The sequence below is a fragment of the Siphateles boraxobius genome, unplaced genomic scaffold, assembly GCF_051911475.1.
Source record: "Siphateles boraxobius isolate OS27281-9 unplaced genomic scaffold, OSU_SipBor_1 7, whole genome shotgun sequence".
NCBI lineage: Eukaryota > Metazoa > Chordata > Actinopteri > Cypriniformes > Leuciscidae > Siphateles > Siphateles boraxobius.
The window spans coordinates 14364413-14386693 of NW_027509197.1; the positions used below are offsets into that span (position 1 = coordinate 14364413).

Consider the following 22281-nt stretch of genomic DNA (forward strand, 5'->3'; position numbering starts at 1 on the left):
AAGCTGAAATTTCAAAGTAAAGAAAAACTGAAACTAAATAAAAGTAAATTAAACCAAAATAGTAATATAAAAAAATAAAATGAATTAAAAAAAGACAAAAGCAAATAACAATGACTCATAAAAACTAAACTCAATTTATGAAAAGAATAATTAAAAATATAAATAAAACTTAATTTTGTCCATGTTTTTTGTCAATAAAATGGAAGTCAATGGTAACCAAACCCAGCAATGCTTACCAGCATTTCTTAATTTATGTTCCACAGAAAAAAAAAGTCATATAGGTTTGGAATGACATGAGTAAAAAAAATGACAGAACTCTTTTATTTTTATGAACTATCCCTAAAGGTCTACACTGGCGTTACAAAGCTGGAAGTGATGTAATATTGACTGTCAATGTTTGGGGAATCATATAGGAAGTGCTTATGATTTGTTCACTTGAAACATTCATTAATGTGCTTTTTTTGCACATTATAGTCAAACATTCAGAAGAAGAACAATCAAAAACATACTATTTAGTTAATTAATTGTGCATGTGCAGTTTCATTTATTTTTTAGAATTCTCAAAAACTTGGTGTGTAAGGAACATAGATCAGTAGAAAAAAAACCTACATGTACAGTATGATTTTAATGACACAAGATCTACATGTCACAATACCATCTGCATCATTTAACAGTTCACTTTGATTCCCTTCAATGGTTTAAGTATATTAGATGTATCTAACATCCTTCTGTATCTGGTGAGAAGTATTATAAAAGTGGCTAAATTTTTGTGGGTTAATCGTCATGGCAATTCCCCATCCTAGCACGTCCAGATCCCTGATGGTTGAGTGACCGAAGGCTTGTACTGTTGTACAGGCGGGATGGGAGACGAGAGGCTGACCGGCTACTTTAATCTTTATGGGGTCAGGCGTTTGGGGTCACGGGGGAACATGGAGGTCTGACGTACGTTGTGTAGGCCGAGATAAAGCATGGTCACTCTCTCCAGACCTAAGAGATGGCATACATTACACATCATGCACTTGTGCCAGAAATATTTTTAAAACACTAAAACTGTTTTAGAAACTATACACTACAATTCAAAAGACTGGGATCTGTAAGAATTATTTTGTTTTTTATAATAAGTCTTTTATACCCGCCAAGGCTGCACTGATTTGATCAAAAATATAGTAAAAACTGTATTAATGTGAAATATTTTTACAATTTAAAATTATTATTTTCTATCTGAATATATTTTAAAATATAATAATTCCTCTGTTGGCAAAGCTAAATCAATCACATGAACCTTCAGAAATCATTCTAATATGCTGATTGGCTGCTCAAGAAACATTTCTTATTATCAATGTTGACAACAGTTGTGCTGCTTAATTTTGTGAAAATCATGATAAATTTTTCTCAGGATTCTTTGATGAATATCAGAATATATTTGAAATAAAATGATGTTGAAACCATGTAAAAGTCTTTACTGTCCCCTTTTGATCAATTTAATGCATCCTTGCTGAATAATAGTATGAATTTCTTTCAGACTCCAAATCTTTGAACAGTAGTGTAACTAAACTGTTCAATTCAACCATTTCTAAACTACAAGATAGTAAAAAAATGTTCGTCACCTATGCCACCGCCAGCATGAGGAGGCGCTCCATAACGGAACGAGTCAATGTAGGCCTTGATCTTATCCAGGTCTGTAACAAAGAGTAAAAAATGAGTCATCTACTTAAAAACAGACATTAGAGTAGTCAGTATTTACCATAAAGATGAAGGGTGACACTTTATATTTACAGAGTCCTTGTTACATGTAGTTACTATAGTAATAACTATAAATTATGCATCATTACATGAAACTAACCCTAAACCACACCCTGATCTTAACCCTAGCCCTATAGTAAGAACATGTAGTTAATTAATATTGCTCAATACTTAAATCTAAAATTACACTGTAACAAGGACACCTTAAAATAAAGTAAGCAGATGAAATACTGAGGAGTGTTGAAATTCAAATGCATTATGGTCAACCAACATTTAGATATTTTGTGCATTCTTGTTTTTTTAGCTTAGCAACATGTGTTAACACCAAACTCTAGTAGGTTTTGTAACACAGCTGTTGAATTACCAATGCTGTGGTGCATTGCCCTTTCAGTGAGCAGCTGAGCATCGTGGACTCTCTGAGCTCCTGACAGGATCTCCTCTCCTCTCATGAACATATCATATGAGTTGGAGTATTTCTGCAGGAAGAACATGTGGTGTTTGTTATGAACCACATAGTCTGTGAATAAAAAGCTATGTATTTAGATTAACAAGGCTTTAAAACACTTACCGGGTCGTTGGGGTCAGGCATGGTGTAGAATGGCCTTACTGCCAAGGGGTATTTGTCCAGAACATAGAAGTCAGTGTCATACTAAAATAATCACAAAGGTGTGTTTAATTTATATGGGGCATATTCCACGTATACTTTGTAGAATTACATTTTGTCCCCAAAGTCTAGATTTCAAAATGTCTGGAGCTAAAAACATTGAAAATGTTGTTTTAAAAGGACATTTTCCACTCTCTCTGACCTTAAGCAGTAAAGAAACATGTCAAACTGACTTCAGAATGACATATTTTTCACAGTTTCCATGAATAATCTGGGTGGACTAAAGAGGGAGCTTGGGGTTCTATAGTATGTATAGTATTGTCTGTATTTTGTAGTATTATCATCCTATTTCTTATTTCAGGGAAAAGCTTCTTTTTTTTCTTAACCATTTCCATTTCAAAATTGTGGCAGTGAAAATTCTGAGTGAACTATGAAAAACCACTAGCCAGAGTGGCTGGCAAGTTACAAGTTAATGTCAAGCCCTGGTCATGTGACATTGAAGTCTGGAGTAATGATGCTGAAAATGACTAAATCTATGAAAAGATGAAATCTGAATTGCAATAAAATTTCACAATATTACTGTTTTACTGCATTTTAGATCAAACAAATGCACAACAAATGCTGAGATATTCCCTTCAAAAACATTTTCAAAAAAACGAATCGGCCCCAAACATTTGAACACAAGTATATATCACTTCTTTTTACCTTGTCCTTCACAAGACGACCAAGCAGCTTTTCGTTGGGTGTGCTGAGGAAGAAAAAATTAAAAGATTACAGATCTGTTATAAAATCTGTTACAGATTCCCTGTGTGTGCAATGTGGGAAATTCTATGAAAGAAAGCCACACTGACCTCAAATCTTCTTCATCGCCCATTTCCACTCCAGCAGCTCTGAGCATTGCCACTCCCTCCATATACTCCAGTCTCAGAGTGGGCTCCAGGAACTTGAACGGCTCACTGGGGTACTGCTTGTTCACGGTCTGGATCTCTGTCTGGAACCTGCAGTGGATCCGCATCACAGTCACACCATTAAAAGAGAATGCATAGCTAGAAAGGAGACCTTGCATGAAATGTAGGCCCAAGATTTAATTGAAAAGCGTCTCTCAAGGTCTTTCAAATGTGAACCATTAGTAGGCAAATGTCCCTTTTCTTAGTGCTGGTCAGGTTGTTTGTGATTACTGGATAAAATATTCATGCATTCTACATATAGAGACTGCTTCGGTCGGATTTCCAATTGTATGCAATATTTGCCACACAATGACAGCAAAATACTTCAGTTATAATGTAATATATTTATAAATAATAATCTGACCACTAGATGGCAGTGTATATCCTTGTTATTATAAACCACATGAACGTGGTTTATAACAGGTGAAAGAAAGGGTGTTTACCGAATAAATGAGGTCACTTTTAATTAATTTCAAGTGAAATTCATGTGACATTATTCTGATGGGAACACGTTATTCTAAAAGGAAATACGACTTCACTAAAACTTTTGAGAACTTAAGGGGATGTTGAAGGAGTCACGTCCCTTACCGGTCACGTAGTCCTTTAAAGATCTGAACCATGGTGTCAGTAATGGAGTCAATGACCTCATGGTAATGATAATTGAAAGTCATTTCAATATCCAGACCCACAAACTCCGTCAGATGGCGATGAGTGTTGGAATCCTCAGCCCTAAACACTAGAAGAAACACACAACTGAGATTCACATTCATAGTAACCTTAGTATTTCATTTAAAACACTGGGCAAACTTGAGTGGAACATGATTTTAAACCCATTACTATTGTTTCCAGCAGACAAAAAAAATCTTATGCAAACATGCATCTTTGTTGCAGTGTTGATATAGTTAACAAAAATCAAAACTATTAAAACGTTTTGAAATATTTGAAATAAATTAGAAATGCTGCCTTGACGACTAACTCAAATAAAATAATTTTAAGTTGAAGTACTTACTGTACTAAAAATAAATAGTTTTTTTATATTTCTCTTTATATTTACTAAGAAAAAGGTCAAAAGCACAAAACAAAATTACTAAAATGAAACAAAAGTATTCACAATACTATAATAGTGTTTAAATAATACTAAAATAAAACTGCCTAGCAATATTAGTAGCAGTTACATTTGTAAAATGCAGCTGTTCAAATTTCCGTGTCAAAAAACAAGATCATCAATTATCAAAATATTCTTGCCAAAAAAATCAGACTAATGCACTTGTTTTGAATATACCCAGGTATACAAAAAAAAAACACTTATGCAGTTTCTACAATGTGACCTCCCATCAGCAGAGGTCCCTGATGAGCTGAATTTTTCTGAAGTCTATGCCCAACGGCTCAGCTAAAAGTGTTTGATAATCTTGCTCTATTCACTGAGGGATTTCTGTGCCCTCCAAAAGCACCAATAGCGCAATCCGTCTATTTATCCTGCAGTATGTCCTGATCTGCATACTGGCAAGGAGGAGATACTGGTGAAGGTGACCTCTACAAATAAGTGGCCAGATACTCTATAGGCCACAGTCTATGAGATTGTCTCTGGACGTTCAGTTAAATCTTACTGTCCACTTTAAAGATGACCTAAAGATGGAAACAGCAAATAGAGGGAAAATAAAGAGACGGGAGGGTGTATTTTTATGCTTTACCTGGTCCGACACAGAAGACTTTGTCAAAGTCAGCACAAATGCACATTTGCTTGTAGAGCTGAGGGGACTGGGCCAGGTACGCACTGGTTTTGAAGTAGGAGACGGTGAAGACATTTGCGCCACCCTCACTGGCAGCTGTTAAGAACACAAAAAAAAAAACATTTGTACTGTAGTCATGTGTAACATTTTGTCCACAAATGTGAGCTGATAATTCTCATGGCAAGCGTGGTAAATATGAGCATGATGTTCTTTAGGGCACGTACAGTTGGGTGTGTGCACACCGGATGTCATGCGGTTTTACTGAAAGAACACAATGTTGATGTTGATGCTGGCGGATCACACCAAAGGCGGCAAAGTTTAAATTCGAAATGCGTATGCGTCACAAAGATGTGTTCTGATTGGCCGGTCGGGGTGCAGAGGAAATGAAAGCAACTGTTTTCCTTAACAGCGAAAACCACACAAACACAACAGGGGGGTTTTGTTGAGGGAAAGTGTTGTAACACCACTGAGACCTTTGCTGACGTAATACATAGAACTTTGAAATCATTGGTGGACTAAAAAAGAAGCGTATTTAAGAGACTGTTGAGTAGTTCAGCACCATCATTTTTACACTAGACTTTCAGCAACTAAGGACAGTATCCAGTACACACACACACACACACACACACTTATACATATACACATACACGCATTATATACACACACACACACATATATATATATATATATATATATATATATATATATATATATATATATATATATACACACACATACACATACGCATTATATACACACACACACACACATACATATATATATATATATATATATATATATATATATATATATATATATATATATATATATACGTGTGTTCTTTGGTGAACAGAAAGTTAAAAAGCATTTATCTGAAATGGAAACCTTTTGTAGCATATTATATGAGATTTATTTTTGGGTGAACTGTGCTTTTAAGAGATGAGTCTTGAGTCAAGTCAAATGAAACAGGCCCTGAACTCTTCACAAAGACAGCTGTGCTCATGAATCCCAGCAGATCCCATAGCACTCTGTGTACCCACCATATCAAGAGTGCTAACATGATGGCACCCTATCAGTGACTGGAGGCATATCTCCTTAATAAACACCCCTTTTTCTTCAGCCAGTGTTTTGACAGTGCAAACTTTTTTTTACCACCGAAAATGAAAAAGTATCAATCCTTGAAATTGAAATTTTTAGAGACTGAAGGTGCAGAGAAAGAACAATAAACTAAGTTAGACACCATGAGCAGGAAATCATTCAGAAGGCTCGGTGCGTGAGGAACAGAGATAAAACCTGTACTACTCTGTCCCTGCCGTCATGAATACAGATCCTCCAGTGTGAACACGGAGACGAGACTGTTCGCCTTATGACATCTCAGATGCTCTGTTAGGTTAAAGCCATAACAATGAAAGTAGCGGCAGATCTTTTCTTCCGTATTGTGAGGTACATTCGATTAAAAAAAAAAGTAGTGCAGGGACTTGGTTTCTATCCATCGGTTGATAACTGAATGAAGGGATATCTGAATGTAAGCTTGCAGTCGATTGTAAGAAAGGTGTGGGACTGAAGAACAACACTGAATGATCGGAGACATCCGGTATACATCACCAGAGAGAAGTCTGTTGGTTCACCAGAAGATTGAGTAAAGATATTATGATTAAAAATTACGAGATCAAAAAAAAACATGAATGGATGAATCGTTCACTATAGATCCAAACCTGCATTTAAAAACCAGAGAGAGCAAAATTTCATTTTGTACTGATTTTAAAGACAAAATGGAATCCAAACCACGTTTAATATGCAGTATATGCCGTAATGTGGCATTTTGCTGAACAATATTTCAGAAAAGTTGATTCAGATGTGGGGAAAGTTTTAGCAATGAGGTTGATTTAATTGCTTATTTATTTTTGCAAAATGGTCTTTTGTGTTATCATCCACACATGCAAAGTTGGTTGATGTATGTATAGCTTCAATAAAAAATAATAGCCTAGTTAACAATTACTTGCTTACATAAGATGATCTATTTTATATTATTTAAGCACCTGGAACCTTATCAGTTTGACAGAATGTTCAAATTCAAAGTGCCACATGAAGTCAAGCTAACTTTGCCTAACATTTTCTTATATTGAAACAGTTTATTTCCTACTCCTTAACAGTTCCTTAGGCTCTTGATGATTTCGTCCGTAATTTCTTAGAATATCTGAAGGCCAGGTTTTTCAGTCAATGTCAGAACACATTTTACACATGGCTCTTGATTCTAACTTCTACTTGTCCTTATGAAAATATACCTTAGTTCTAGTAAATGTTCAACAGTAGCATTTGTTACAATAAGGCTATAATTACAGGTAAGACCATTGATGGCTCCTCTACCATGCTTAGGCCAATGTTGACTTCCCCTGACTCTCCAAAATTATGCAGAGATGAGAACAAAAGGAGAGAGATGAAGTGAACTTGGAGATGGTCGTACCAGAGATGATCTTGGGGGTCTGAATCTCCACGAAGCCCTTGTTGATGAGCGTGTCTCTGAAGAGCTGACATACGCCGGACTGCAGCCGGAAGATGGCCTGGCTGGTCGTAGTCTGTGAGGGAACACACATGGGTTAGTAAACATCTTATGTAAGCTGTTTGTTTGGGTGTGTCAGGGACTGATGTCAGCACTTCTCTTTTTATGCAATGTGACACCTTGAATCATCTACATTTCCTTTTGCACCGCAAAGGTTTTGAAAGGATTTCTGCAGAAGTTCTGGAGGAAACAACGCTAGATCTCAGAAGACCTCTTTTTATGATGTTACAATAAAATCTCACTGGCAACGTAATATATTCTGGTCATTTTTTCAGAATTACAAATAAATTAGGTCTTCTTCACAGTACCAAAGGGACACGGTACTTGCAAAATCAATCTTCAGCAACAAAAAAGCCTCCTGAATCCTTTGGTATTGAGCAAAAAAGCTTTTTCAGCATGAATATCCCATGAATCGGATGACTCCCTGATGACCCGTGATATGGGTCGCGTTTCCGATTCTTCGTGACCTACAGCTCGCATAAATCCTACAGAAACAATCAGCTTCTATATCAATATTTCAAGCCTCTTGTTTTACTGGATTTGATTTAGTTAGGACAGACTAGCTTTTGCAGGCAAGAATTCATTATGTGATAGTATAACATTAAGATTTCTTTGGAGATTTAAGTTAATCAGATTTATTCTGGTTTCATGTTTGTAGTTTCAACCTCATTATGACCACATTATAAACCTCTAAAACTCCCTAAGGGAGATTTTTAGACCGGGAAGTATCACATAAATTAGCTCTGTGCCAAAATGAAGTAAGGTTCCTTGCAGTGCACTGCCTACATAGGCAGCAACCTTCCAAGGCAGCTTCCTAATGAAATGCAATTGATTTTAAATCAACAGCTCTGCAGAAAAAATCTAACATGCTTGTGCATTAGCTGGTCTCGGAAAACTGCTATTTGTGCGTGATTTCAGCTGAATAGGCTAAATTTATGATACCATAACTGTCATTTTTTATTGCTGATAAATCTAATACTGACCTGCAAACTTGACAAACAGTTTTAGAGTTTCTGGTCTTAAAGCCGATAAGAGTTGGTCTTACGGTAAGAGGGTGTTAATAAAGATGGCTGGCGAACTTTGGTTTGAAGTTAACATGTTTGGGTGATAAATACAAGAAATACATAGCAGACACCGACAATGGGTAAGATAGGGGATTAAAATATTAAAATGATCAGTTTCAGTACTGAAAAGAAGTACACTACAGTTCAAAAGTTTGGGGTTGGTAAGAATTGATCATATTTTAGCAAGAAATCTATTTGATCAAAAATACAGTAAAACAGTACTACTGTGAAATAAAACAATTTAACTTGTCTAATTTAATGTATTTTTTAACCCTGAAGCTGAATTTTTTGCATCATTACTCCAATCTTCAGTGTCACATGATCCTTCAGATATCATTCTAATATGCTGATTTGATGCCCAAGAAACATTTATTATTCAGTGTCACTTTTAATTAAATTATTGCAACCTTGTTAAAATATTGATTTCTTTCAACAACAACAAAATCTTACCCCAAACTTTTGAACAGTAGAGTATATTTATAAATGTTATTTCTCATCCCTGAGCTTGTCAATGCACTCTGGTATAGCCTTATTTACAAAATCATAAATGTGTTTCTGCTTTAGAATAGGTTCAAATCAAGATATCTTAGATGCTGCCTTCCTTTCAGAAAATGTCCACATCTAAGTAGTTAAAAAAGTTCATATTATCATTTGTGGTTTGTAAATGTGTTCCTACAACTTGACTAATGTATTTGTTTTAAAAATAATTAAATAGAGATTGCACTCACTAACAGCAAATGTCATATAGCTGAACAATAACATATAGCTGAACGTAACTAGAAAACTGTAGATTAACTTTTTTTTTAAATATTAGTTATTGTGTAGTAATTTATCACTTTAAAACCATGCAGTAAATGTACTATAAACAGGACAATAGGGCTTCCTCCTATTAATCGGCTAATAAATATCAAAGAGGCAACATATTAAGACAGTCTGTCTATGTTCTTAGTGCAGATCATGATAACCCGGCGCCAGGGGATATGTTGCCAGGACATTTAGTGACTAGTCTGTAAACTAAGTTGTTGTACAGTTTATATGCAAAGCTGTTATCAGTGGAGTGTGGAAACACGCAGGTTTCAGTTGACGTCCTCGCACGTCTCTCGCAGTAGGCGTGGAGAAAGGAGCTGTGTGCATCACTTTACGGTCACAAGGTTGCAGTGAAAACCAAATAGGCGCGAAAAGCAGTTGTCCTGTGGTTTGACTCCCCCGCCTCGCGCTCTCAGATTTCTGCCTTCACTTTCTGGAAGTTCTCAAAAAAGAGCAGCTCTCTCAGAGTTTGGTGCATTGTCACAGTCCTACAACACTGCCAGATTTCAATCTCCTTTGGTGTGTAAAAAACAAACAAAAAAACATTTGGTTTGTGGGTGCGTGACATGGAGGTCTTTCATTATGTCGGAGCTAATCCAGCCAACGCTGAAAACCGTTTATTGCTTTGCTCTTCACTAAAATGAAAGTGTGAAAGCACACAAACACATTGTCTCAGAAACAGGTGCTCTCACATAGCACAGGAGTCCAATCGCAGCGCCCGAGTCCTACAACCACATCATCGGGACTTCATAAATCAGAACAAAAAGCTCATTTGGGATTTTCCTTTATTTCAGAACCTTATCGCCTTGTTCTCATTTCACAATAACAGGAAGTCAGGGAGGATACACTAAGGAGGTCTATACAGTAGTAACTGCAGAAAACTATCCGATAGATTCCCATTTATCTTAATAGGTGTATTCGACTTCACAAGACACTGCTCTGAATGATTAGCGTGTGAGTTGAAGCAGCGTATGCCAGTTGGAAAGTACAGACGCCGCGTGACGTATGCCATCATACAGCGAGAGCGATACGAAAGCAGTCAGCTGGTTCAGTCAGTGCAGTTTCTCCAGAGGGGCTACATGATGACGATACAGCTGTTTCACAATTGTCCAGATTCACCAAAGACAACAACGTGTTTATTTGGACACCTTTAGTTCCGCTTATGCTCGCAAATCCATGTTTTATTAGAGTAAAAACTCTTTTCATTTAACATTGTTATACTTTTACGTCACGTTTATCTAAATAAAACTGATAAGAAATTTAGACCCGGAACCGGAAGTTGCAAATAACTTTACTTCAGTGTTGTGAAGTATTTCCAACTGAAACGGAATATTGAATAAAGTGCATGGTTTTATTTTAGCGCACCTCCTCTGTCACATGCCTGTCCTGTCTTGTGTTGCACATGGGTGTTTTGTTATTTTGGGCCATGTGCTCTTGTCGTTGTCTGATCCCTCCCCCTCGTTACCTGATTATTGTTTGAGTTCTTCCACCTGTCCCCTCTTGATTTGTTCCCTTCTTAAGTCTCCTCTTGTTTGCAGTCTTCGTCGGATCGTTGTCTAATGTCTCCCGTTCCCCGCTTCATGTTAAGGTTCAGTTGTGGTTTCATTTTTATTCATTGTGTTTTCCCCCTCGTGGGTTTTTTGCTTTGTGTTTGTTTATTTTTGTAATAAATTACCATTCTCCTGCATTTGAGTCCTCACACCTTTTTTGCCTTGCACGTTCCGTGACATCCTCTCCATCTTTTGCTCAAAGCAGACTGACGGTTGGAGGGGAGAGGGAAGATTATTCATCCCAAGGCATCAAACTGACGTCATCAGAGAAGGAACGCCATTCCGGAACGGAAGCAAATTTTCAGATTTTGATTAAAGATCACCACGACAAACTATTTTTTTCTGTGTATTAACTTGCACGGGTCGATTGTTCACCACAAGACTAGTTTTGTGCGCTAACAAAGTAAATAATGTCAATTCTGATTTCATGCCGACTTCAAATAGTACTGGCTTAGGTTTAACTTTAGGCTTATGTTTAAACTTTATTCTTGTAATAATAATTAATAATTTGTTACATTTATATGGGCAATGGGCCAATTTGGCCAGGATGCCGGGGTTATACCCCTACTCTTTTTCCGAAGGACATACTGGGATTTTTTTATGACCACAGAGAGTCAGGACCTCGGTTTAACGTCTCATCCGAAGGATGGAAATACTTGTAAACTTTACTCTTGGCTTACCCTCAAATCGATAACTCTGTTGTCCAGTCTAGTGTCCTGATTGACAGTGGCTCTTCCCTCCTGAAAGAAAAAGGACACGATTACTCTTCTTCAAAATTCTGTTGACAGCTCACAAATAAATCTGAATGGTTCAAAATCGTGTAATTCCAAATCTAAATGATTCTTCCATCAGGGATCAACAATAAGTTTTTTTTTCTCCCAGACTAATTTGCACTTGCCATGCCAACATTATCACTGGCCTGATATATATATATATACACACACACACACACACACATTCACTTTTAAATATTTATAATTTTCATTTAACTTTATTTTCATCTTTAAACTTTTATACTTAAATTTACAAAAAGAAAGTTTGCAACAAGCTGAAAATTATGCAGGTATAATATACAGTGCCAATCAAAAGTCAGTACGTTTTTTTTTAAAGAAATTAATACTTTTATTCCACAAGGGTGCATTAAATTGATCAAAAGTCACAGTAGAGACATTCATAAGGTTACAAAAGATTTCTATTTCAAATGAATGCTGTTGTTTTGAAATTTATAATCAATAAAGAAATAGGAAGATATGCATTTCAATTCAAAGCACTGTATGATTGGAATAACCTTCCAATTGTAATTCGCTCTTTAACTTCCTTTTCAATGTTTAGAAATCACCTAGCTCAACATCTTCAAAATATATGTAATTGTTTAAAAAATATTTGTTTTTGTTTTTGAGCTGGTTAAAGGACACAGGTCGGGGCAGAAGTTGAAGTATTATCGGTGGTCTACTACACTCTGTAGTGGCTACCACTGATTGAGTTGATACCATACATTTTTTTGTATGTATATGTGCTTACTGGTGTCTAGATGTGTGTTTCGGTACATACATATTATGTGTGTTTACTTTGTTTAGGGATGAGTGCGCCACCTTTGGAGAGTCTTGTATGTGTATGTGTTTTTTATTTTGTTATTTTCTATTTGACTGCTGTTGTAAGGTCAATGTCAATTTCTGTATCTGGATTCGAGGACCCCCTCGAAAACGAGATGGCTCATCTCAAGGGGTTATTCCTCCTCAATAAATAAATGTCACATATATTCTTCAAAGAATCCTGAAAATAATTATGTTTTCCATGAAAATATGAATATTAATCACCATTTATAATAATGTTTCTTGAGCACCAAATCAGCATATTAAACATTTCTGAAGGATCATGTGACACGGAAGACTGGCGTAATAATTCTGAAAATTCAGCTGTGCCATCAGGATAATAAATTATATTTTAAAATATATTAAGACAAAAAAAAACAGTTATTTTAAATTGTTATAATGTTTTAGAATGTCACTGTTTTTTTTGTAATTTTGGTCAAACAAATGTAGCATAAGAAACCCACCCAAACATTTTAAAAGTTTTGAACAGTAGTGTATATATTCAAAAACTATATTCAAATAGTTTATCTTGCAGAGGCTGCCCCATGGCTCCTGAGTTATCTTTTCTTCATAAAGCCTGTAGGAGCTCGAGACCGGGCCGATAAGACACAGGCGTAATGAGGCGGCAGATGCTCTGTCTGACTGGCGTTGTGGAATCCCTGCAGAGAACACCTGGACAGCAACTGCAGCTGGTTTTGTCTTACTACATAAACACCAAGAACTGACTGACGTCAAGAAAGAGGGGCAAAGACAGAAGCTATGAATAGCCATTTCTGTAGTCTGTAGCATGTATACTGTGCACAGTAATTTTCCATATGCATGGTATGCATGGATGACCTGCTGCATTTGCTATTAGAAGTACACAACAGCTTAAGCCCAAAGTATACTTTGGTTTTTACTCGTACACAAGGGTCGTCTCAGGTGTCACCAGAATAGAAGGATCGCAGCACGTTTCTTATAACGTGCGGGTCGTACGTGCGCATTGAATTTGTTTTGCACTGATCAGTTATTCCACAAGATCTCGTTTCACAGTAGAAATCTGAACTAAAGAGACAGAACAACAACAAAACACTGCAACAATGACAGATGTCCGCATTGACAAGCGCTTGTGTGAGGAGGTTATGAGATAGCCGTAACTTTAGTTCCAAAGAATACAAGACATTTTATCAGTCATAACTTCTGGAGCAAAATGGACAGACAATGGACAAAGATGAAACTTTCCTTCGCACATGCTGTCAAATGCAGTATACTTTGAAAGGCAACGTGTTCGACTGTACGCATACGCTCAAAAACGAAATTTACTTTGGGCTATACACTGCAAGAAATGCTATGTACCACAATGCAATACTGTCAACAATGTAACACTACTATAAAAAAAGTTTGGTTCTTCATAGTTTTCAAAAAGAAATACTATGCAGTGTACTATATACTGTGCAGTATGCTTGCATTTCTTTTAACTCAACATGTCTAACTGAACTTGGACTCTGGATTATTGTAACACTGAACTGAGAGAACTGTTTTAACATTTTTCATTTAGGTTTTGTTTTTGACCGTTTCTCACCTCATCTCCTTCTCCCTCGGGCCTGACAGCGTCTTCTAGCTGAAGGGGAAGTCTGGCCTCAGACTGGCTGATCACAAAGATCTAGGACAAAGACACAGAAAAGAGAGTTTAAGCTATGATTGCAGCTTTAATACAAAACTCCTCAACAAAAAGAAGTTATCTAGCAGAATGTCTAAGCTGCCCTTTTCCATACAATGAACGTGAATAGTGACCTCAACTGTCCCTGGTCCCCATCCACTTTTATTGCATGAACTACAGAAGCTTTGTAGACATTGTGCTACACAGCTCCTTTTATGTTCCACAGAAGAAAGTAAGTCTCACAGGTTTTTGCAGGTCTTATTGTTGTGAAAGATACAATTACAAAGATCCTATATACCATTATAAGGATTGTTTCCGATTAAACTTTCAATATTTACAGTAGGGCTGCAACAACTAATCGATAAAATCGATTATAATCGGTTATGAAAATCGTTGTCAACGAATGTCATTATCGATTAGTTGGTCTGCTTACATCACGGGGAGCGTTTACTGGTACGCACACACACGCAAGGTCTCTCTCCCTCAGGCGCTCTGCCGAGCGCGCGCGCTACACGGTTTGGAGCAGTCTCTTCTGTCTCGCATGCGCGCTCTTGCTTGCGCGCTCTAGATTTCGGGAGTTTGAACTAATTCGCGGGCATCAGGGAGCCGCAATCAATATGCGGGAGACTCCCGGGACTTCCGGGATGTCTGTATTTTGTCTCGAGCATCAGGTTGTGCAATCAGTTCGCTCGCAACGTAAGTGATGGATTAAAATAGCGCTACCGCAGAAATAGGTTAAATTAAAACGGTGTTTACAAAGTGAAGCATTAAATACAAAGGCAGTTAATAACAGCAGCAGTAAAATATTGTTTTTTAGTCACTGTACTCAGTGGTTTTCAGCGAATGCTTGTGCACTAATGCATAATTTCTCCTGTCCTTTACTCAAGCCTGTTAGCTTGCTGGGTAACGTTACCTCCATTCCGTTCTCTTTTTTTTTTAATTGTTTTTCAAACGCGATCTACTGCGGCTCTACATTCACACAATTGTTTTCAGTCTTTCTATATTTATTTAATCAATTTATCCTTATATTATATTCTTTTATATATTATATATATAATATATATTATATTCTTTATCCTTATATTCCTTATATATAATTAATTTTAAATAAAAATTAAATGAATTATATATTTTAGATGTTTTTAGTTTGTTTTTAGTTCAGATATTCACATCTGAACAACATGTCTGTGTAAATTTGTTTTAACAAAAATTGTGTTAAAACATAATATGTTGGATATCATTTTTTTAACAATAATCATGTTTGTCAACTTGCCATCAACAATTATCATTAAAAACAATGCAAATATTGATATTAGTAAAACTCAATGTGTGGATTTTGCACTTTTTAAAGTACACTTTTACACATAAATACCCTGATTTACGGTTTTATTTAGTTATAATAAAAAAAAAATCTAATTTAATTTCTATCCGATTAATTGATTAATCGAAAAAATAATCGTCCGATTAATCGATTATCAAAATAATCGTTAGTTGCAGCCCTATTTTACAGAGATGTAAATCAGATTAGGGCTGGACGATATGGCCAAATTTTATATCACAATATATTTCTTAATTTCCGTCGATACGATATAATTCCGATATCGATATGAACATTATAAAAGCCTCAGAAAAACTGCCAAGGCCGCCCATAACAGAGGTCTGTTCCTACAATCTTCTGAAAAATGAATTTGCCAAGTCTGTGAAATCTGCTGGAGTCTTTCGCTACTGCACCATAACAAACTACATGAAGCAATGAAATAACCCATCATAACAATAATATTCTCTTCTCAATACCTGCTACAAGACTATGAAAGCATATGGGTAGCAATATTCAGTTTGAAATGTAATATGGAAAATGACAATGTAATATGTAAAATGGCAATGCATTTCTGTTTTTAAATTTACATTTGCCATAACATTTGTGAAACATTTGGTAAACAAAATGGGGGAATATTTTTCCGATTTAAATCCCATTTCCTGCATTTACATAAATTTAGGGACTATGGTGTTACAAAATCCAGGAAATAATTAAGTTGATTATAATGATAAATTCTGCCAAAAATAAAAGTAGGCTACTAAACTATGTATAACAAAAATATGTCTTACTTTTTTCAAGACTTGAGATAATCATTTTATAAAGTCAAAAATGTTCACCATTAATGTTTTGTGTGTAAATAAAACTGAAATATACAGAAATTGAATAAGGTTATCAAATAGTCTGAACTGCATGAATTATAAATTAAATATAGATTAATCCTTATTAAAGCTACACACGTTCTTTAGACAAGATCAGTGAGTAATTTGCTATGTTCCCCTTTGTTCTTTGGTTAACTTAACTGACAGACAGAATTGGCTGCTGTCCCTTTAAGATCTGTCGCTGATGAGAGGATTTACTCATTTAATTTTCTCATTTAGGCTACTCTTAACTTTCATTTAAGATTTTATTTAACTCATTTAGACTGTTCTTGTGAGGATACCATTGACAAAACGGACATTTTGGCATAAATGTGTGTGTTATTATTCAAGCGCTAAAGAAAGAGAACTGGATTCTGCGCGTCATGTGCGTGTGTGTGTGTGTGCGCGCGTCAGGACATTCACAGGGAGCGATACCTGCTCATTAGAACTTTCGGTGAGCTATTTTTAGAGTGTGGACGCGACGTTCCTGGCCGCGGACGCGCGCATCGGCACAGTCTATCTCCTGATCCTCGTTTGATGTCTTCCCGCTGCTAGTCGGACTCGGCAGTCACACTCCGGCACATTTTGCAGCACGCTGAAACACCGAAACACCACTGAATTTATACCACTGAATTAGTCTTTCCTCTCTTATCAACTATTTCGTCTGCTTTCTCCTCACTTGAGGAAGCTCGTTCAGTCAAATTTGCATTGCGGTCAGGGGCACTCATTCTGTGGCTGAAACTTGCCGCGTTGGAGATCCGCTGCTCTGAGCAGTGGCTGCGTGTCTGTGGTGTACGTCATCAGGAAAGTAGCCAATTGTGTTCTGCTCTTTCTGACGGCTGCGCGCCTAACGTCAGTCAGTGACAAATGCTGCTATGTATATTGAAAAATCGAAAATGTGTTTAAAAATCATATCACCGTTATCGGAAAAAAATAATATCGCGATATATATTGATATTGAATTATTGTCCAGCCCTAAATCAGATGTATTCTTTTAATCAAGTAATATAGATCTTTGATCTCTACCCTCTCAACATGGAGCTCCACATCCTGCTGGGAACAGCTCTCGATCTTCTGCTCCACCTTCTTCACCACAGCCTCCACGTCAATGATGCTCTCCTTCGTGAGGCTGTGAATAGAAAAATACAGCATGAGGATGAAGGGGGAAAACACATTTGGACAGCTGACATGAAATGAGGCACTAGTGTCCTGAAAAATCAATAAATGCACTCCAAAAGTGATTACAAATATATATTCATAAATCTTGTATAAACATTATATATACAGTTTTATGGGCGTTTTAGAGTTCACACTACTAGGGCTGTAATCTCCCAGTTGACTACTCGATTTATTGGTCGATAAGTTCTGGCTCGACTAAAATTCTGATTGGTCGACTTTTTGCTGCGTTAATTTCATTACATTCATTTCATCACTAATTGCTAATGGGGGTGTTTTCAGAGCAACCCTGTTTCACAGGTAACAGTCTGTCTTCAGAACACCCCCCTTGTTTTCACTTTTTTGGATTAGCCCAACCCACTGGAGACAGATTGAAGATTGGTCTGCATCATCCATGGTGGTTTGCTGAATTTAGCGTTTAATTTACTGTCAGAGTAATCTACCATGACAAAGACATCTGGAGTGTGGCAGTATTTTATGAAAATAGAAAATAGAAAAAGAGTCGAAGGCAAAGTTTGCATCTCACAGCTCGACATCAAACATGGCATATCACCTAAAAACGGTAAGCTAACTTGTCTGCGTTCAGTTGCCCCGTCTGTTTTGAGTTGCTATATGAATGAACATATCAGAATTGGCATAAAACATTGAAATATGCCAATTAGTAATAATCGTTTTATAAGTTAACTGCAGGCGCACCCGCACGCAACGACGGTAGCATCCCCCAGACACACCCAGACCACGCTGGAAACATTTTATGGTTCACTTTTTTTTATTGTGACCATTTATTTCTAGTATTATTTATTGAATTTGGGCACTTTATTATAAAAAAAAATGTTTAGCCTTTTTTTGCGCTGTTTGTATTTGTTTTGAGCCTATATGCTTTATTTTTCAGTTATGCACTTTATTTCGTTTCTGCTCTCGTCTTGATCTGGTTTGTTTAATAAATATTCTTTTTTCATTAAAGTGGACGTGCCTTGTGTGTTTAAGAGTAAAAGCTTTAAATAAATATAGTCTATTCGGTCTCAGCCGCGAAACTGAGCTCCTATGTTCAGCCTCGCTCCGTGCGAAGACATGCACAGAGCGGCTGAAATGATAGTGTCTGTCAGTTATAATAACATTATGACAAAAACAATAGTCTAAATCATGTTGCATATTCCTCAACAGTTCTTGTGCTGATATCACTAGTTGACAGTACTATTTTCGGAAATCATAGGCTATATTGCGCAGGTGCACGTAATGCAACGCTGTCAGAGCCGACAGACTCGAGTGTGTCATTTCAGTGCAAAATAATTAGGTCAAAAAACGATTTAATATACTGCAAATAGCCTACAAGTTTATTATAGTAAATATATAAATATATGTTTATTTATAATTAATTTAGGCGGACAAGGCTACCAAGTACTGCGCAGCTATTAATCTGTCCCGTTCCCCTGTTTAATTTAAAATAAATCCCCTTGCTGACCCTAAACCTTTGAACGGTAGTGTACAGAACACTTGCTCTTTTAATAACTAATTGGTCACAATACAATGAATATAAATGTCCCTCAAAAAGCACAATTTGAATTTTATAAAAACTTTTTTTAAGACTTAATGATAAGTCTTAGGTGTTTTTCAAACAACTTTTAGAATAGCACACATGAAACAAAAACTGTAGAACAACTTCATGGAAACTCATGAGATCACATTGTTAGGCAACAGTGTCTTCACATGTGACTTCTCCCACGTGATATACAGGGTTCTCCTTTTCCCCGTTCAAAGACAACCCACGTCACTTTTACTATGCTTAAACAGTATGTATTTTAAGTTCTTTACATCACAAACCAAAAGGCCACAGGATTCTCATCACCACAAATACTGAAAAAAATCTTAGCAATAAAGGGCATTCACCTAAAGATGGAAATAATACCATCTACTTAACCTCTCATTTCAAACGAATATGTTAAGCATGGGTTTTTTTCAGTGGAACACAATATTTTTTTAAGCTTGACTGACAGTCACTTTGAACTATCATTCAAGATCGGTCATCAAATTTAAAATAATGTCAAACCGGTCTGGAACGTCATGAGAGTGATAAATTTACCACTTTAATTTTGGATGACCTACTGCTTTTAGTGAAACAATATTAGATTGGTAAGTCTAAGCCATGTCGTCTCTCTAAGGTCAAACGTAAAAGCGACGGCCAACTGTCTGCTGGAGAAGCAGACGGCACAAATTGAGATTGCAACCTTCAGCTCTAGTCATTACATAGGAGTAATGAGAGACCAGAGAGAGTGAGAATGAGACGCGCCAGTCCCTGCCAGCTGCTGCTCAGAGAGCGGCCACATCGCTCTGGGATCAGTTCTGCTCACACGGCTCTCTCAAACAATCTCCATACAGACACTCTTCATAAGTCCTGATTAAGTCTGGTTACTGAACACTAAGCCGCCCATGATGGGCTCCGCATTGAAAGGACACTGGGTGGAGGAGAGAGGTGGATATAAAGAGAGGATTACACAGAGAGCAAGTGTGTTTGACCTGCCCTCTGATTGAGCTCATAGGCTTTTGCCAAACAACATTCCATTTCAAACTAAATTTACTGAAGAAGATTAGCAAGCACGGCTAATAATTAAGATACAGAGCTATTAGTTAGTTTCAAATCTGAGTGACAGTTTTTGCAAAGAAGACTACGCATCATCTAGGGGGATCTGTGCTCCAAATAACATGGTGCTTGTCTGTAGTGTTTTGAGGTGGGAAGGCTCAGCAGGAAAGAAACTCTAATCAGAGTCTGGAGCATCCTATGTTCAGGAAGCAATGCTTAATAATCTTAATATACACAGATATGGCACAAACAGGAGGTGAAGTGGTGTAAAGAAGCATGTAAAATTACGGTGGACATCAGCACTGAGTAGCTTTATAGCCTGGTTTGTATTCAAGATAAATTTCAATACTACAAAGCAACCCTCTACAAAGAGAGTAAATCACTCACATATGCGACCACATTTCATGAGAGGCGACTAAAAATATCTTTAATTAGCCAATGTAGTAAATTACAGTCACCTGTAAGGCAAAAAATAAGTTTAGAGCAGATATAATTTCGTTGCCTGTTGAGCTTTACACACCGTCGTTTGGCTGACAGCGTCCTCTGTCGCTTTCTCTCACACACACACACTCAACCGTGAGAGAAAGAGAGCACATGAAGGGCTTGTTGACTGTCCCGATCGGACCAGTGCTAAGTCGTCATGGAAGTTTATCATTTGCACACGTTTTTAAGCCTTGCCAATTTAAACATTAAAGCGCAAGTTTTTGTGTGCGCAAATTGCACATGCGAAGCTGAATTGAGCTCTCTTTCACGTCTTCTTGCGCTTGAAAGGACAATTTCACACAAAATTATGTCAAAATGCCAAAACGTTATCTTGGTGAGTATTAGGGCTGCACGATTTGGGGAAAATGTCATATAGCGATTATTGAGGTCAATATTGCGATTGCGATATAATAAACAAATGGTTTCATGAGTCAACTTGCTTGAGTTCTAAAGCAAAATGCACACACAGATTAGTGATGATTCTGAAATGTGTATTTCTCAACTCAAACTAGCAACACAAACTAAATGATTGATGACACCTATAATGAACAATAAGCCATTGATGTCTGGATAAAAATGACCCCCTCTCCCCCATTTTAAACATTAAGTATAGCCATCCAACATTACAGTGATTTGGTCATTAAAATTGAAAGGTATAAATGTTTTAAAACATTTATTAGGCTTCAAAAAAGATAACAGCTTTTAATTTAAGTGAACTTAAAACAATCCATTCCTCGAATAAACCCATAATAAATATCATATTTACCTGTGCCCTTCCGGTCTAACAGGTAGGACATATACAGAAATTGAATAAAGTTATCAAAAAGTCTGCGCTGCATAAAATTATAAATTATATATAGACTAATCCTTATTTAACACAAGATCTTTAGTCAAGAGCAGTGAGTAATTTTCTGTGTTCCATTTGTTCTTTGTTTAACTTTACTGACAAAGCTTTATTGGCCACTGGCCCTTTAAGAGCAGCCGTTGCTGACAGAGACGCGGATCTCACACACGCCTCATTCTCTCACAATTCTTTACGTCCATCATAAGACTGCTCTTATGTTATGAAGATTCTCGACAAACAGCATTTTGGCATAATTGTGTGTGTTATTGTTCGTTCAAGTGCGAAAGAGAACTGTATTCTGGCGTACGGTCTGTGCACATGATACTGGCTCTTTCAACCTGAATGGTTGACGCATGAATGGTTTAAGCATTCGCGCGTATAAAAGCGGGATCATGGAACACTAGCCAAAGGATGACAAAAAATAACAAATGCCACGTTAATTGCGTTAACAATGCAATTACATGTAATTACTTTTACGTGTAATTACTTTAATCAATTTCTGTACATAATATACTTAATCTGTATCTAACTACTACCTGAAAAACACTGTTTATTTAATTTGCATATTTTTTCTGTTATTTATTTGTGCCATTGCTTGTATTTGTTATTATTTTATTACAGACTGTTTACTTGACTACCAGTGAATGAAATTTATATTTTATATTATATTTATGTAGAATTATTTCATTTGCATTGCATGTAGATTCTGAATGGTAGATTCTACTATGGTAAAAGGATGTGAAAATAACCATGTAATGTGCACTGTAATGCATCCAAGTTAATTATGAC

At 36.6% G+C, this 22281-nt stretch overlaps 1 protein-coding gene across 1 annotated transcript in view; it reads right to left on the minus strand.

Annotated features, from left to right (window-relative positions):
* Positions 1–511: 511 nt before the first annotated feature.
* Positions 512–22281, minus strand: part of dars1 (aspartyl-tRNA synthetase 1) — a 33578-nt gene continuing 11808 nt past the window's right edge. The window contains exons 7-18 of the mRNA XM_077216177.1: positions 17438–17540; positions 14159–14239; positions 11686–11745; positions 7489–7600; positions 4986–5120; positions 3883–4030; positions 3199–3345; positions 3053–3095; positions 2312–2392; positions 2108–2219; positions 1608–1679; positions 512–987 (exon numbers count right to left, since the gene is read on the minus strand). Of these exons, the coding sequence (XP_077072292.1) occupies positions 896–987; positions 1608–1679; positions 2108–2219; positions 2312–2392; positions 3053–3095; positions 3199–3345; positions 3883–4030; positions 4986–5120; positions 7489–7600; positions 11686–11745; positions 14159–14239; positions 17438–17540 (1186 nt within the window). The 3' untranslated portion in view covers positions 512–895. The remainder of the gene's footprint in view (positions 988–1607; positions 1680–2107; positions 2220–2311; positions 2393–3052; positions 3096–3198; positions 3346–3882; positions 4031–4985; positions 5121–7488; positions 7601–11685; positions 11746–14158; positions 14240–17437; positions 17541–22281) is intronic.